Below are 17,194 nucleotides of genomic sequence, written 5' to 3'. Positions count from 1 at the left end.
AAACAAAAATATTGAACCCAAAAAAATTCAGCACAACAGTTGAAACGAGACAAAAACACGACAAAATGAAAAGACGAAACAAACACAATAGTTTTTAAAAACAGAAGAAAAGGAAAAAGAAAAAAACCACCAATGACGACAGCTCAAAAAGGGGGTTGTATCCTACATAATATTAGAATGAAAGTAGTAAATAGAAGGATATTCCTCAACCCCTCAATTAATGACGTTTCTTTAAGGCCTTAAAAATTAGTCATGTTTAACCTCTGCCCAAGTAACTATTTACAATAATAACTACCTAAGATACCTCAAGGGTTGGCAAAAGTTTACATAAGAGCACAGAAAGAAAATCCTTTCTCCATTTGTATGCGCATTAAATGTCATTGGCATTGTGAGTTTGTGGATAAGTTTATTAGATAACTAATAAATAAATATCCAAATGACGTTGCGTTTTGATACCTATCAGTTGACATGACTTGCAAAACTCATAATTTTTGCATTTTGAGAGGGTTGTTCTCTCTAGATTAGCTTTATTTTTGACGCAACTACAGCACAATGATCTTATAAACAAACAAAAATAAAGCTGGAAAAACTAAGGTTACAATATTTGGTGGAATAATGCTCAGTAAAAGAAGAAGTAAATAAGAATTTTCAGGAGTGTGAGCTAATTATAGGTTGTCCATAAAAGAATTTCCCATTTTCAATGGTCTGTTATAAAAGTTTAATTTAGACTTTTTACAACAAATTATGCATACAATTGAAGGTTAACTAATTTAGTTTTCCTTCAATATGTGTACCTTAAGTTATAAGTTACACATCCAACCTAAATACCAATTCTTACTACATTTTGGTTAACACGTCCGGAGTAATGGAAGCAATAGCCTCTTAAATTCTGTGTCTCATGTCTGCCGCAAATCATTAGGTAGCGGCGTAATGCATACAATGATCTTTTATGAAGGCTCAAAGGAAAAAAAATTGCATGGCGTGACGTCATGTGAACCTGGAGGTCGACGAAAAAGAGCTCTGTCGTCTCGACCATTACGACCATCCAACGGTCAGGGACTTCGACAGTTAGACTTTAAACGAAACGCACGTTGAACTGAAACGACTGATTCACTCATAGCAAACTGCAGAACACAAAACTCTTTACGCTTAGGAGTCGCCACTTTGCGTAGGTGGCGCTGCAAGCGAGATAAAAAACAGAGTACTCAACATGCGCTTATCCATAACTGTTTGAGTTACTCTTTAATTGTGACCTTGAACCAACACTCTACTACACTTACAGTTGATACTATTAAAAATTATAACTGGAACATTCTTTTATGGACATATTGATTTGATAATTATTGTAGTGAACACAAATTAGCTCATCAGTTCATTTATTTGCACTTTCAATTACTGAAGATAACTTCTTAGTGGCCTTCACCATTTCGACGTAACAGCAGCTGCAGCTGTAGCTTCGCAAATGGCAGTCGTGACGTGGTGGGGCGTGTGGCTCGCCGCGGGACCACCGCCATTGTCCGAGCGGCCATCTGGAGCGCGTCCTGACATTTGGCTGTCGCTGCCACAGTTACCCGCGCAGGCCAACCAACAGCGGCGAACGAAAGTTCTCGTGTTCGAGCACATGAAAGCTTACAACAATCTTACATCTATGAGAGATTTTTTTTTTTTTAAATGATCTTCTGATGCGTTACATCTTAGATTTTAGTATACAATATTTGGCAGGAGCAATTCCGTGAATGGAACGGAAGTCGCATGGAACGGAAATGTGTAACCACGGTGCTACCATCTATGGGCAATGGCGCGAACCAAAGTTCACAAAGCCTAAGGGAAACGTTATAGTATTAACATTTTCAATGAGTTTTAACAAGATTAGCAGTAATTTTGTCGAAAGTCAGGCCCAAAGCCGGGGTTAAGTATTATTAAAATCTTTTCCTCTTTATTCGGAGAAGTTTCGATCTGAAAATCAAATTGTTGGATAGTCGACGAAGCTGCTATGGCAACGAATTCTTGCGGCGCGGCGGTGTGAAAACTACATGTGATTCGCGTCAATAAATGCAGTTGACAACACGATTTTCGTATGTATTTATCACACTCGGCATTATTTGAAAGAATTTGAATTTTTAATTACATGTCCAAGTCTCGTATTACAAGTGTATTTCGGTGTATGAGAAAACAAGAATTTTGCTCGTTACCGAGGTTAGATGTTACACATCTCTGGCGAATACTGAGAGACTCTATCACACGTCTGTTTTTAATACGCCATTGCTTGATGCACTGTTTTATTTTATAAAAACATCAATAATCCGCGAACACACACAAAAAAAGAAGCAAAAAATTAACCTATGTCAAAAGTTGAATGCAAATACCACACAGAGTCGTCCGTGGAAGGAATCAGCCAGGCACAGACACAGTATGACGAGACAATCGCAACAAGAACTGTAAATTGAGACAATAAACGACTATGACAACACAGCGACAAACAGGCGAACTCAACGATGATACAGAACAGATAATCTAGACTCTATTTCTAGGATTTGTGTCGTGAAAATTGTATCGATGGTTGCGAAACGTTCGCTAGAATGCGTCGAACCAGTTACTAGCCTCACGCAGGGTACCGTTTATTAGAACAGTTGCCGTTCTGTTACCTTATTGGGATTCGGCCCTCGAGTTAGTTTATCGGTTGTATCACAACAAGGCAGTGCTTATTCGCTACCTTACCCGAATGTCCTGGAATACCGCCTCTAGTAATTTATGATGTTCCACAGTTGTAAATCATCCTTGAAGATGGCCGTAAACCAGAAGCCAAGAAGTAGATATTGAATGTGGCCATGAAAGCCTACGATCTATATTTTAATCTGTAATGAGTTCCAGCTAATTTCAACTCTATGAATCCTTGCTGTCTGTAATATAAAATTGGAAACTAGTAGCCAATGAAGAGATGGAATTTTTCCAAGTAGTTGCACAACTGCAGTCCACCCTAGAGATCTCTGAAAGCGATAATCCTTCCAGTCCCTATGTATAGGGCTTTTATATGTCATTATTTCAGCTAATTTCTATTAAAATATAAATTTTGATGACAAATTTGACCAGTGTTTATTAGTAGTACAATATGCACATAAAATAATGTCCCAATTTGAGTTCAACGTGCGTTTCGTTTAAAGTCTAACTGTCGAAGTACCTGACCGTTGGAGTGGTCTTAATGGTCGAGACGACAGAGCTCTTTTTCGTCGGCCTCCAGGTTCACCTGACGTAACGCCATGCAATTTTTTTTTCCCCTTCAGATCGTTGTATGCGTTACGTCGCCACCTAATGCGGCAGACACGAGACACAGAATTGAAGAGGCTATTGCTTCCATTACTCCGGACTGTGGGAAGAATCGGACTTGAGGTTGGATGTGTGCCGTGTAACTAAAGGTGCACATATTGAACACTTGCAAGGAAAGCTAGGTCAGTCAACCTTCAGCTCGATGCATGATGTGCTGTGAGCGGTGCATGTATATCTGGAGTCGCAGCGAGCGGGAGGATGAGGGGGGAGATCCCGGCGGGAGGGGGAGGCGGCTCGTCGAAGCAGCACCAGGAGCTGCGAGCGGCGGCCAGGATTGTATGGTAATGGCGGGAGCCGGCGGCCGGGAGAGACGCCATTGCGCCAGCGGGCCGTGTTGCAAGCTCGCCGCCTTCCTGCTCGCCGTCTGTCTCTCTTCGACAGCCCCGGGGAGTCGACCCTCGTCTGAGGCTGGGACCACACTGCCCTCATCGTGCGAGGCCTGAGGGGTGCTGTGGTTCCCTTGAAGAAGCAGCCGTTGCCCGGACTAAACACGCCGTAACACTCGCGTAAGGAACATCTCCACCGAGTTTCAAGTCTGTAGGACATTCACTTGAAAAACGGGAAATTTTGATTTTGAAGTCACAATCGCGGTGCATCAAGGCTACGCATCAGCCAAACCGGGACGCCAATCTTTAGCTTAATATTTTGGAGAGACAAATAACCCCTAGGCAAGACGTGACGGACTCACCAACCGATAGCGCGTTACAAATTTAAGGCAACACCATCTATTGACGAAGTTTTAAACTAAGCTGTTGTTAGCGCCTTTAGTTCGCTAGCAGCCACGAGCTTCACTAAGCAGAGGGGTTTCGCCAAGGAGAATGATAGCAATATACCAGACTTTACTATATGATCGTGTGGTGGACATAAAGAAATTACAAAAACACACTTATGTGTGTCAATAATGTTGAGCGGTTTGGACATGGCACGTTAAGGGCTTATGACCCGTCTCAGGTAATTATTATTTATTGATTTCCATGTGATTAGGTTTGCCGACTTTTTCAGGGGGTGAACTTTTACAAAATAAAAAAAAAATACAAATAGCATACTTTAGAATAATTAGCTAGCAAAGTTGCATTTTTAACGTTTATGTGTAGTACAGTACAGCTAAGGAGAATGATATGGATTATACATAAAAATGAAACTTTTAAGGTTTAAAGACAATTTTGCTGGTTGCTATGTGATATGGTTTAATTTCTTTCAGAAAAAAAAATTAATTATACCTGACCTTTAAAAACCTTCAGAATTGTTATGATTTTAAAAAGCTAAAAATAACTTAAAATTTTTTTTAAATATGTCTAAACCATACCAAGCAATATAAACTAGCATTGCGCTTAAAAACAAAAGTTTTCCAGTTATTTATTCCATTTTCCGTGTCCATACTGCACCAAAATGTTAAAATCCTACTTTGCCAGCTAACTTTACAAAAGCATGCACATGTGTACAGTGTGACTGTGTGAAGAGTACAGATGAAGCAATGACCTGTCCCGGGACCCCGGGCAGGTATCTGGGTTCTCCGAGCGCCAAGCCAGCGCCCCACTTCGGCCCAGAGCGAGGCGCGCTGCTTCCTCTTCCCCCTGCGGCCGGAACACAACGTCGAGGGAATTACAAATAAGAAATATATCTGCGTCTGTCCTCTCTCTTCGTCTCCTCCGTGAGACAGAGACGGGCGAGCCGACACGAGGAAGCAGTCTCCGTGGGAAGCGAGTTCCGTCTCAGGGAAGCGGCCGTCTCTCGACGCCTCGATGTCTCCCCCCTAACCCCCCCCCCCCATTTCCCCCGAGGTCTGGCGGTTAGCTTGACTCACTCAAAGCCCACAAACACCACCAGTCTTGTGGTTGCTGTTGGATGTATCGTTTCATCCTGGAATATGGAAGAAACTTTTAAAAGTTGCAGTTCCACTTTTGGTTAGACAAGGGGGAAAAACATTAGCAAAGCAACAAATGAGTATCAATAAAGATGTCTGCCACGACCCTCAGCTGATGGGCTGACAGTTTGGACCGTCGAGACGCTGTTCCCATACGCGGCAGTTCGGACTGTTCACTCGGACTGATCGTGTGTTAGGGCCTTAAGGTCTCCCCCCCCCCCCCCCAGGCATGCAGAGCTTCAGAAGAAACCACACGGTTCGGAAACAGATCTAGATATCCGAGTGGAGCCTGTTTGCTAAAATCAATGAATAATACGCCGAGGGCGAAGGATTAGTTATGTTTCCTTATAAAATGTTTATAGAGTAATGTTTAGGTGAACCCCCGGTACATTCTTGCAAGCACTCAAGAAACTTGCATTACACTTTTATCTTAATTTTTTGTTGTATGGTGTTATGGTCACCGCTATGCACGAGGAGAAGACTGCGCGCCAGTGCTTAGAGGCGACACCGTGCTAGAAGCACCAGCTAGTCTCGCCTCTCTGACATGGCGGGCCCACTGAGTCCCTGCTATCTAGAGGAGGGGTGCACGGGGGAAGAGGCAGATATGATCCCCTTTCGAAGAGGAAAAAAAGATCCCTTCACAAAGTTTTTCTACATAAATTATGTTCTTCCTTTAGTTATTGTTTATTATTTTATGACTCCATAAACCTAAATTTCCCTATGAAAGAGGCTGAATTCCGAAAAATTACCTTCCCCCTCCTTGCATTTTTCCATTTTTAGCTGGATATTACATTGCTCCTAGGGTTTGGTGATATTATAATTAGTTAGTTAGCCATACATCACTTAGCCTCCATATGAAAGAAGGAGAAGCTGGTTTGCTAAAAATATTTATAAATTAATTTTCCCTACTATATACCGCCTCACGCCTAGATTGCAGCAGACGACTTGAAAGTTCAGGGGAGTGTACTCCTTGGGAATTCTGAGTGCATAAGAAGCATTTTAAGAATCAATTTTAGTGATTTATAATGCTTTAGGCTTATTACTACGTGTAATAATTTGGCTCTTTATAAATTAAAACACGAAACAATTCACACACATTCATTTACACGAATTCATAAGAAGATTATTGTTCACACGATAAATAAATAAACGCTATCCAATACCTTCAATTTCAAATACTTGTTATATTTGGCAACAGCGCGTGCAGAAACGACAGTCGGCGTTTGTTAGAAAGAGAGAAAGCGCCCATTTACTTCACACTGCAGTCTAAGTGTGGGACGGTCTATGCTATCAGTTTTCTTGTAATATAAAGCAACTCCCCTTAATTCCTATTGGGCCTAAGAATAGGGATTGTTCCTCCATGTCTGGGATTCTAGAGGACGCGTGTTCGCACGGGTTCGAGTCCCTGGGAGGGCAATTGTGTCCAAGTCAGTGGTACTGTGACCGAGACATGCACGTCAAGTCACTACCTAACCAAGGAATAATTTACTCGCTGGGGTTTGAAAATCTCGCTGCAGGAATCACGAAGCGATCAAAATACCCCATGAAGGCTCTGGATGTACATAATCAATCACACAACTCATGAATCATGCTAGGTGGGTAAGTAGCATGTGCAGAAATTTTATTTCATTGTCTCAAATAGTTTTTTTTTATTTTTCACGCAAAACTCATACGGCCAGTATTTAAAATTTAATTTGACACATTCATTTTCATGAAGTAGGTTGAACAGGGTGGGAGTTTCTTGCTTAAATTATTTAGAAGTTAACCAAAAAACACCATAAATATATTCTTCTGTGACTCCCATGGGATGAAGCCCACAGCAACTCGCGGTGGGTATGCCTGAATACCAAGGTCAGCTCGTCCAGGATCTAAGCTAGCGACGATAAGTCACGTGGAAATGACAAGGATCTTGCCTGAGTTCACAATAGGATGAAGCCTTGAGAGGCGAGACGCCGCGAGTTGTCTGCAGGTTCTGTAAAAAGGGCTGCAAACTACTCACACAATCGGACATCTCGAGGGATCTCCTTGCCGCCGTCAGATAATGGCGTCGTGTTTCATGTCGTCTCGGCGGAGAAAAATTGTGCGGGCGAATGCAACGCAAAAGAGTGTAAACACGCTGTGGCCATGGGAGGGCCAGTGGTTCCAACAGCGTTATGACGATGTTGGTGGAGAGAGACCGACTGGAACACTTTTCAGTATTCATGGACACACGCGGCATTTTCGTATCGGTACTTTTATGTCCAGGCACATAACAGGCCACGGTAGTTTTAAATTTTGTACATCTATTCCATAATGCCTACAAAGACCGGATGTTTGCTTTGTTTGGAATTTCGACCTCGCAGAAACCACACCGCGCAGTTTTGTCAATGATCTCACTCAGTGACTTAGATTTTAACAGTAACAGTATGGAGATATAACGTCAGTCACATACGCATTATTTATATTTTGTAACTGTAATTAAATATAGTATATAATTAGAAGAAATTATAAACATAGTTTATATCTAACATTTAACTATTATCTTGAAATGAAGCTGTAGTGGAACAATTTGAAGTTTGGTTACCTTCTTCACCCGGCAAAGGAATTTTCTTTTTTCAAGTCCCCTAGCCTAGCAGTGAAGCTTTACAAAATTATTATTTAAAATTAATATATAACCACAGAACCATTAAAAATATTTTCTTTGTTTCTGCGCCAGTAGATTATTTAACCAATTTTCTTCAAGTATTTCCTTCGGTACGCATTGCACCAGACCATGGTGACAGCAAGACAGGAACTGCGATGATACCTGTCAGTCTAGACAGAATCAAGGAATTCTGAGATGAAAACTACCGACTTCGCAAGCAGGATGAATGTTGTTTGCGGCAGCGGCTCTCGAAACACGCAGTGAAGAGAAACCTTGAAGCGGCACCGATTTCAGGCACGGAAGACAGCGTTACTTTAGCGGATGTTTGGCCGAATCCTTCAGCAAGTGAGCACTACACTCACGGATGAACATGACAAGGATTTTGTTTCTGTGGGAAACACTGTGGAGTAGTAAAAGCTTTAGCAGTTTAAGGGGAAATGTTACTAACTGAAATATGCTATTTGCTTTCGACACTTCTAAAGCCATAATAATTTTCCGTTATTTAACCTACAAAATTTGTCTCCGTTCATGTATTGTATGCAATTTAATGGAATGTCTGAAGTCAATAGTGATTGGCTGCTAGAAATAGTGTATCCTGTGAAGTCATTTGGCATTTAGTATTTAAAATCATTGTTTGGAATGACTGAGACTGTGTTAGAGCCTTAGAACCAAATCTTAGAACGAAAAATATATTACAATTTTAAGCTAATTTTAATTTATTAAAACATTCTATTATACAATCATAAAACAACATAATTTTTTATATTTCTTTCTAAGATTTGGTTATCAATGAGGTTTTCCTTATGTGATTTTAATAATATTAAAGCCAATAATGTTTTAATTTTTTGTTTATTTGTTTTATTATACTGACTATTTCCGTTCATTTAGGTCTTCGCAATGGAAATATTTAGCCGACAAACAAACCCCATTGAATTCTGTCAAGCAGTTCAGATTCTATTATTGTTTTTGTCTTCTCGTCATTCATGCATCTCAACTCTGAAGATGCCTGTTGCAATACAGAACGAAACGTCGGTACAATATAAATTGTTGCTGCTAAACCTCGATTGACAAGATAGCTGTTAGTATTTATTTATTTTAATTCGTTGAGGTATGATGGAATGCCTAAAGTTGATAGTGACTGGTTGTAGCTAATATGCATTAACTTGTTTAAAGTTTATTCATTGTTGTTGAAGTATCCACTAATTCTTTATACTAACTACAACGGTAGCATTATAATCCATTTTCACTCTCTTAAAGTCTTTGAAGCTCAGTTTATATGTACCCGAGACTTATAAAATTACAGTGGTAAAAATAGCTATTAGAAATATTCATTCTTTCATTTTGGAGATAAAATAACCCTCTTAAGACTCTATAATTATGATTCAATACAGATAATTGCCACAAATTACAACCAAACCGACATTATCGCCTAATGAGGATGACGCCTTAACTTCAAGGGCCACCGAAGTGCCCCTGTTCACACCAAGGGCATTTACGACAGAATATAGCATACTCCCTTTTTATTTTATTTTCAAAATTTACTGGGTGCATTTTTTTATTATTTATTGAAAAGCTTCGAGTAGAGATCATAGTAAAGACCTGGTGAGTAAAAACATTTTTGGCTATATGATAATTTTAAGTAAAATGAGAGCACACGCTTTGTCTTATCAAACATTGAAAGTAAGAAGACTTTTTTCACCAAAGACAAAACTGCTTTCAAGCCACTGACAAGAATTGAAAGGATATTTAAAGGGAAAATAAAACGCTCACTTAAACGCCCAATAGGTGTTAGAGGAAAGTGTTAAAACAAGATAACTATCACATACAGCGGAAAACACTTGTTACTCCTTCGCATTTTTCACGCAATATACTTTCCGGAACAAATTACCAAGTTTCACCAAAGTCCACGTCAAAGGCACCTGCGCTGTAATTTTCTTTCTTGGACACATGGGCATTTAAAATGGCGGCAGCTGAGAGTAGTTAGTTCGCCGGCATTTAAGAAAGAAACTTAGAAAAAACGTGATGTAATTGTATGTAAACTTCAGCTGGTGTGTAACCGGTCAAATTGGCAGTGAGTCACGCGAGTTTTCTTTCGTGACTTGATGGCTTGGTCTACCACGCTATGTTTGGTATTTAGAATCCATGAAGTCACTTGGGTTCAAGGCCCATTCCTGTAGATTTATGATAACAGCTCTCTCGGATTTTATGTCTCGTCACAAAAATTGTCACGAAATTCTTCATCCATGTCTTTAAGTGGTATGTAATGGCGGTAAAAAGGCACTCAAATGTTCAATATACTTAATTATTACTAAAATGACAATAATAAACTTTGAAAATAACAATAAGTAAAGAGCTGGTGATAGTGATTTGGGACGAAAGATAACATGCAAGAGTACTAAAGAGATAAACTTACAGGAACATCCCTTAGAATAATATGTTCGGCCAAAATCACCGAAATAGACGGCACTGCTCTTTATACCGAGCAGAAACAATTGAAATTCGTGATAGTCAAGCTGTCGGCCACCGAAAAAGTTCATAAATGACGTTAAAATGACATATTTTTTTTTAGTTATACTCAAGGTGTAATCACATAAAATTCAGTCAATGTGAACTTAAGTTTTACCTAAGGCAAGCAAGTTAACACTCCGAAGTAGCATAAATTATCTTAATAACGAACGAACGACATATATTTATTTGTCGGACAGGTTTGGTCAGTCACAGTGCCCAGCAACAGGGAATACAAGGAAAACCTCGAATTATCAGGGAATTTCGATTTCCTGAAAAGAAAACAAAAAGGGAATAGTCATGGAAATATATGCAGAGCCATGGAATTCAAATTAAATGTTTAGAAAATACTTATCTTCTGTTGCTAAAATTTAGCCGTGCTACGCATATTGTGTTTGGGATCAGTCCTTGTTTGGACGCAATGTTATTGTGCCAGGTATCTTAGAGCAGAGTTGTATATTTTGTCTAGTAAAGCTGAATTCTACCTGTGATGGTGTGTTGAAGTTTAATGTAAGAAACATCGCTTTGTACATAGTTCCCAGGATTTGTGTTGCCGTGCCAACATTTTTGTCGTGACACTGAAGAATCCATAAGTAAGCTGTTACCATGGGCGTGTTAAATTATTAAAGACCTGATAAAATGGTTATTTGCGGGCTCGGGTGCAAGTTAGAAAGCCACCCTCTACGGATACCTTCTGCATGAATAAGGCGTGGATGTTAACGCTAATGTAAATGTAATGTATTGTATGTAAACGTTAATGCTAATGTAATGTATTAAAGAGACCTAGATCCTGAGCCCGTATAATTCTAAAATACCATAGATTCTGGCATTCGGATAAAAACTATTTTTTTTTGTTCTATGCTGTGTAGTTGGTAGTGGGAGAATCATTAGTAACCGAATTGAGAGAGAGAGAGAGAGAGAGAGAGAGAGAGGAATTATATTTAACCCGGGAGTGAATACTCCCTGGCCATATACATCACTAGTGTGAATGCACTGCCTGCTGCGATGTGGCGTGGACGACTTGTAACCACTTGTCGTCTTGTGTGTCGCAGGAAGGTGCAGTCGTAGAGCCGCCAGCAGACATGAGGGGCCGGGGCCCGCTCGTCTTCGCTCTGGGTGAGTCGCCACGCAGTCGCCACCGACACAAGTCCGAGAGGCGTGATTGCTCACTGCGCTCATGGACACTTCTGTTGCTTCATGTTGTCACACTTTTAAGAGAAAATAAAAATGTGAGCGAGTTCTTCGGTACTCGCCAGAGATGTGTAACATCTGTCATCGGTAATAAGCAAATTCATGTGTTCTCATGTTGCAAATATGAAACTCGGACACAAAATTTTACGTAGAATTCTTTAAAATAATGCCGACCTTGATAAATGGTGTAGATTTTTCTCGAATTACTGTTTTCACCTCCGATGTGTCAGTTAAGTTGTTATTTCTGTAATGAGAAATGTCTTCACTCTCTGAAATAATTAGATTTGCGATATTTTAGGTGCTTGAAGAATAATCTTTGTTAAATTTTCTAGACCATGCGTGGAATCATTAGCTGTGATGTCAACAGGCATATCTGTACTAACTGATGAGTAACATCAAAGAGCGATGGCTGTTCGAGAAGTTGAATATTGTCTACGATTTGATTTTTAGGAATGGTTTTTTCATATATATTTGTAGACGCTTATCACACGTAGTTTCCACACCCGCCACTAGAATTCGCTGCCGAGCAGCTACGTCGACTACTGAATCATTTGAATATTAGTGATTTTTTTTTCTATGTAACTAAACGGCTCCGATGAAAGCGATGTTTGATTGTTCTGATGAACTCCCAGAGCCTCTTTTTTTCCCCCGTAAGCACACGCACCCTCAGTAACAGTAGCGTTATGTGGGACCGGCCTACTGCGTTTGGCGTTTTTGACACATGGTATCATTTGGCTGACGGTAAGATAATGCGGTGAAAGGATATTGAACGCAGAACACACTGTAAGAAGGGCTTTCATGGTGTTTAGTATCAGCACCAGAGAGTGTACTTGTTTGTAAAGTCTGCGGTGCCTCCATCCACACTCCGACACAGCGAGAGCGCTAGGCGGGGACAGATCGCTGACCATGATTTCCTTTGACAAGACCAATAGCCGGCACGGTCTGTCCGTGACCAGATGTGGTCTCTGGAGTCGAGATTGCGGGGACTGAGGGGATTGAGGAGTGACTGAGCTGGCGACCTCGGCGCTATGTGCGTGATGGCGTGTTGGCTCTGGCACGGCGTGGAAACACTGCAGTGCTGTTTGCTTGTCGAATAGTAGAGTTATTTTTGAAAATAAAATAACAGTAAGCGCGGAACCATACCACTGTTCCGCAAAACGTACATAATGCAAATATATAGCGAATATGAGAATTTTATAGTTCTAACAGAAATCAAGAAAGTGGAATCCACAAGCCCAGAAATAATTTTTCGAGGAGGTAAAGTGACACACAACATACTATTGAATTAGAACCGATGGTGTTAGAAACAAATTAAGTATCTTACTGACTAATTAAATAACTGGTAACAACTTGGAATGTTATATAACAGAATGACGTAAGAACTTAATCTGAAACAATAATGTGGGATACGTGATGCAGAGACATAATCTGTGGGCTGTGGGTTGAACACATGTTACAAGGAAGAGTGAATTTTTTTTGTTGAGTGTTGGCTAACAACTTTGCACTAATTGTGGGCCAGTAATTAGATATAGAGGGAGCCGGAGAGTTACGGAAGGTACATATTAAGGAATTAAAAAATTATTCGTCTCGAATTGGGACGTAATTCAATCAGGAGGCGATGAACAAACTCAGTGAGATTGAAACGAGCTTACTGGATATCAGACATTCTCCGATCTGTGAGAGGCAGGCCGTAACAGTGTTTACATTTCGGACCTTCAAAAACCAACTTTATAAATTTTATAGACTCTGGCTACAACAAAACTGTTCAATTTACCTAAGAACGGGTTTTGAGGAATAGTGTAAACACATTTTATCTTCTCTGTTCTGTAACGAAACATAAAGTTCCTCCTGCACAGTATATGACAGAGTGTTTTTTGTCGGATTGCCGTGACGCACAGTTGGTTGTCTGTCTGCTGACCACTCGTAAAGATGCGTGTCTGTCAGCCCATTGGCTTCGGCGTGGAAAAGCTCCCTATCAGTAAACCTTTTAACAATTGCATTTTTATTATGTGACCTTTCTGATGACTTCCATACCGTACATATGCGCGTCTATAGCTACAGAGCTGGACAGATAGCTGTATGGCAGCATGCTTGTCGACCAATTGGCATGTCGGACGTCTGGTTATATGATAGCGGACAAGCTGAAGATCTGCGAGCCCATTATCTGCAAAGTCGAACAGCTACATTTCCACTTGCATGCAGAGAAACTGGAGTTCGAATCATTTGCAGTTTTAACAACTGCATGGTTGTACAGCTGTATTCTGTGCCACGTGACTTGTCTCAACATGTTGATCCACGTGTCTTTCTGCCAATGTTGTGTTGTCAACAGTATTTGTGAACTTCATGTTCACCATGATGTGTTTTGCAAGTGATGTTTTGGAAATAGGTACTACCTATATATGTTCATATATATTAAAACTTAATACATACCCAGTATTAATATTATATAATAAGAATTTAATTATATTATTTTCAACTGTACTATAATAAGTATGATTAATAACATAATAATATTTAGATTTTAATCAATAAACTAATTTAATTATAAATAATATAATAAATACTTAATAGTATGTAGAGGATAGATAATTACTATGCAATTAATCAATAATATAACTAGCAGACCCGGCCACGCGTATCTGTGGCTGAGTGATTTCGAAAGGATTTAAAAGACACAAATTAACACAGATTAACATAACGTTTTCAATTCTATTTTTATTATTAAATACTTTGATTACCTTTACTTATAATAAATCACAGTTCATTTTATTAATAAATACTCTGATTAGTTCTAACTATAATAAATTAATTACTACTTACAAATTTTATGAGCTCAGATTCTCTAGCTAATATTATTTGTTTTATTATTATATCTGTAGATTGACAGCTGAAGATAAATATCAATAATTGTAAACACGTGAGAATAAAATAAAAAATAATACAAAAAAAGTGAGGTTACGTAGTACATTGATCAACGAAAATGTACACAACATGGAGAAAAATAAAATTTGTATTGAAACGTAGCGCCATTTATGAGATATTTATGTCAGACAGTACAACAGTTGTCTGTAAAAAAACTGATTTAAGGCGCCATCTGTTTGAGACTTATGAAACTTACGATTAATAACACCAATCAACATTGATAATCAGATTATTATTAATTTTAAATTATTAAGACCATTAATTGAAATAAAAACTATCCTATCTCTCGAGTTGGAACAAATTACACATAAATGCCAATTTTCATCGAAATCGGTTGACTTGGTGAAGAGTTCACTTGAAAAAAAAAATCAGGACACTGGATTTATATACATTAAGATAAGAATTGAATATACAAAATGATATATTATTGTGTTTTATTAAGTATGTTATTATTAATTAAATGTGAACTAAAATAAAAAATAACTTATATATAATTAATCATATAATTAAATATTAGTTTTGATAACTGTCAAATTTTAGACAATTTACATGACTAGATATTACCTGAAGTTTCTTGCCAGCGAACTTCTATGTAGAGAGTTTTAAATAAACTGCGCTAGCGCGGCGAAAAAAGCTTGGAACTGAATGGTGACTACGCGAAAATGTGAAGTAGATATGTAGAAAACTAAAACTGCCAATAAAAACTCTTTCTCACGAGTTTATTTTTTTTAATGACCAAAAGGAGCATACTTTATGAATATCCCTTGTATTTATATTGGTGATTGATGGAACGTTAATAAATTTAAAGAATGTACCTAGAATTTAATCAATACACTCTATGAAATAAAATAAGAATATAATCAAAGCAACCTCCCCTCAAATACACAGGGCGATGCCTGTCGCGAGCCAAGCTAACCCCACCGAGGCTGACTGAAGTTGACTGGCTTAGCCTATGTGCTCACCCTTGGCCGACGCCGCGGCTATAGGCAACCACCGAATCAAGCAAGCTCGGCGGGAAGCATCCGAGAGTTCTGCAGGCGAAGTGTTGTTGCTCTCAAACGGCGCGAGCAGCGCAGACCCGGTCTTCACTCGACAGATCCTCCTCGAGCTAACTGTTGAGAGCGGAAACCCTCTGATGCAACCGGCGAGTGGTAAAATAAAAGGTTACGAGCTTAAATGCCAAGGATGAGCTCGTAAGATAGAGGACGAGGTGTTTGTTAACGTGAAAAATGTTTTCTTTTTGTTTTACAGACACGCTTTAAATGCCCAGGTACAACTAAAATGGTAATTGCACGTGACGCGAATGATCAATAAAAATTTCTTCCCTTGTAAGCCCAAAGTAAGGAGTTAGCTCAAAGTAAAAAAATATATAGTCACTTATATTAAAATTAATGTACGTAAGAACTAGCGTACCCAGTAGCTGTAAAGGAATCCCGCAGATCATGCATCGTTTACCATATCTTGTACCATATTATACTATATAACTTTATTAAACATTTTCAATATTTTTTTAATAATGTTGTATAAAACAAAGTTTCAAACCAAATTCAAACTATAGGTTTTAAAGTATATAACACCGCAATGAAGTGCAAACACTTAAAAAAGTATACAAATTATAAAACCGAAAAAAAGAATAATTAAACTTCATGTTTATGTTACATAATACACACGGTGAGAATTTTCCCGTGGTGAAATATATATACTTTTTAAATGCAAGACGTGAACATCGTATTTTCAAAATGCAGCTTTGTGCTGTTATCGAAGATACACCCAGTTTCTTGCGGGTGAAGAACTTCAGAAAAAAAAATTGTAAGAGAGTATTTCAGTTCTCGCCAGAGATGTTAAACATTGACCTCAGTAACGAGCAAATCCAACTGTTCTCGTGTTGCAAAAACACTTATAATACCAAACTCGAACACAAAATTGAACGTAGAATTATTTTAAACAAATGCCGAGCATGATAAATACACGAAAGTTATGTTTTCATCTACATTTCTTCACGCGAATCACACGTAGTGTCAGCACACGCTACTAGAACTCGTTGCCGGACTGGCTGGAGTAACGAATCATTCTATATGAAGAGCGAATTATTAAACAACCTTTTCACCGAAACGGTTCCAATAAAAGTGAAAAAGATTTGAATAAATATGAACGCCTGGTTTTGGATCAGATTTTAGACTAGGAATTTCATTAAAATATTTCCAATATTGTTAAAATTCATTGAATAGTTAATACTATGAAGTTTCCCTTTCCTTTGTGAACTTTGGATTGCGTCATACGCCAAAGATGACAGTACCGTGGTAACTCATTTCTGTTCTATGCGACTTACATTCCATATACGAAATTACTCTTACTTATTACCGTATACCGGACGCTAAGATGTTACAGATAAAAATAATCAGTGGTGTCTGACGCAGAATGTCAGTTCCGCGACACCAGCGGCTAGCGGGTTTCTGCCGAGTTCTGACGCAGAATGTTAGTTCCGCGACACCAGCGGCTAGCGGGTTTCTGCCGAGTTCTGACGCAGAATGTCAGTTCCGCGACACCAGCGGCTAGCGGGCTTCTGCCGAGTTCTGACGCAGAATGTCAGTTCCGCGACACCAGCGGCTAGCGGGCTCCTGCCGAGTTCTGACGCAGAATGTCAGTTCCGCGACACCAGCGGCTAGCGGGTTTCTGCCGAGTTCTGACGCAGAATGTCAGTTCCGCGACACCAGCGGCTAGCGGGTTACTGCCGAGTTCTGACGCAGAATGTCAGTTCCGCGACA

The 17,194-nt window shown here is 39.3% G+C and overlaps 1 protein-coding gene across 1 annotated transcript in view; it reads left to right on the top strand.

Annotated features, from left to right (window-relative positions):
- The window catches only part of LOC134533357 (uncharacterized), a 79,191-nt gene that overhangs the window by 21,431 nt on the left and 40,566 nt on the right, over positions 1–17,194 (top strand). The window contains exon 2 of the mRNA XM_063370877.1: positions 11,369–11,432. Coding sequence (XP_063226947.1) covers positions 11,399–11,432 — 34 coding nt within the window. The 5' untranslated portion in view covers positions 11,369–11,398. The remainder of the gene's footprint in view (positions 1–11,368; positions 11,433–17,194) is intronic.

The sequence above is a fragment of the Bacillus rossius genome, chromosome 6 (assembly GCF_032445375.1).
Source record: "Bacillus rossius redtenbacheri isolate Brsri chromosome 6, Brsri_v3, whole genome shotgun sequence".
Classification (NCBI taxonomy): Eukaryota; Metazoa; Arthropoda; class Insecta; order Phasmatodea; family Bacillidae; genus Bacillus; species Bacillus rossius.
The sequence above is the reverse complement of the archived record's forward strand: the minus strand, read 5'-3'. Positions and strand labels throughout refer to the sequence as shown.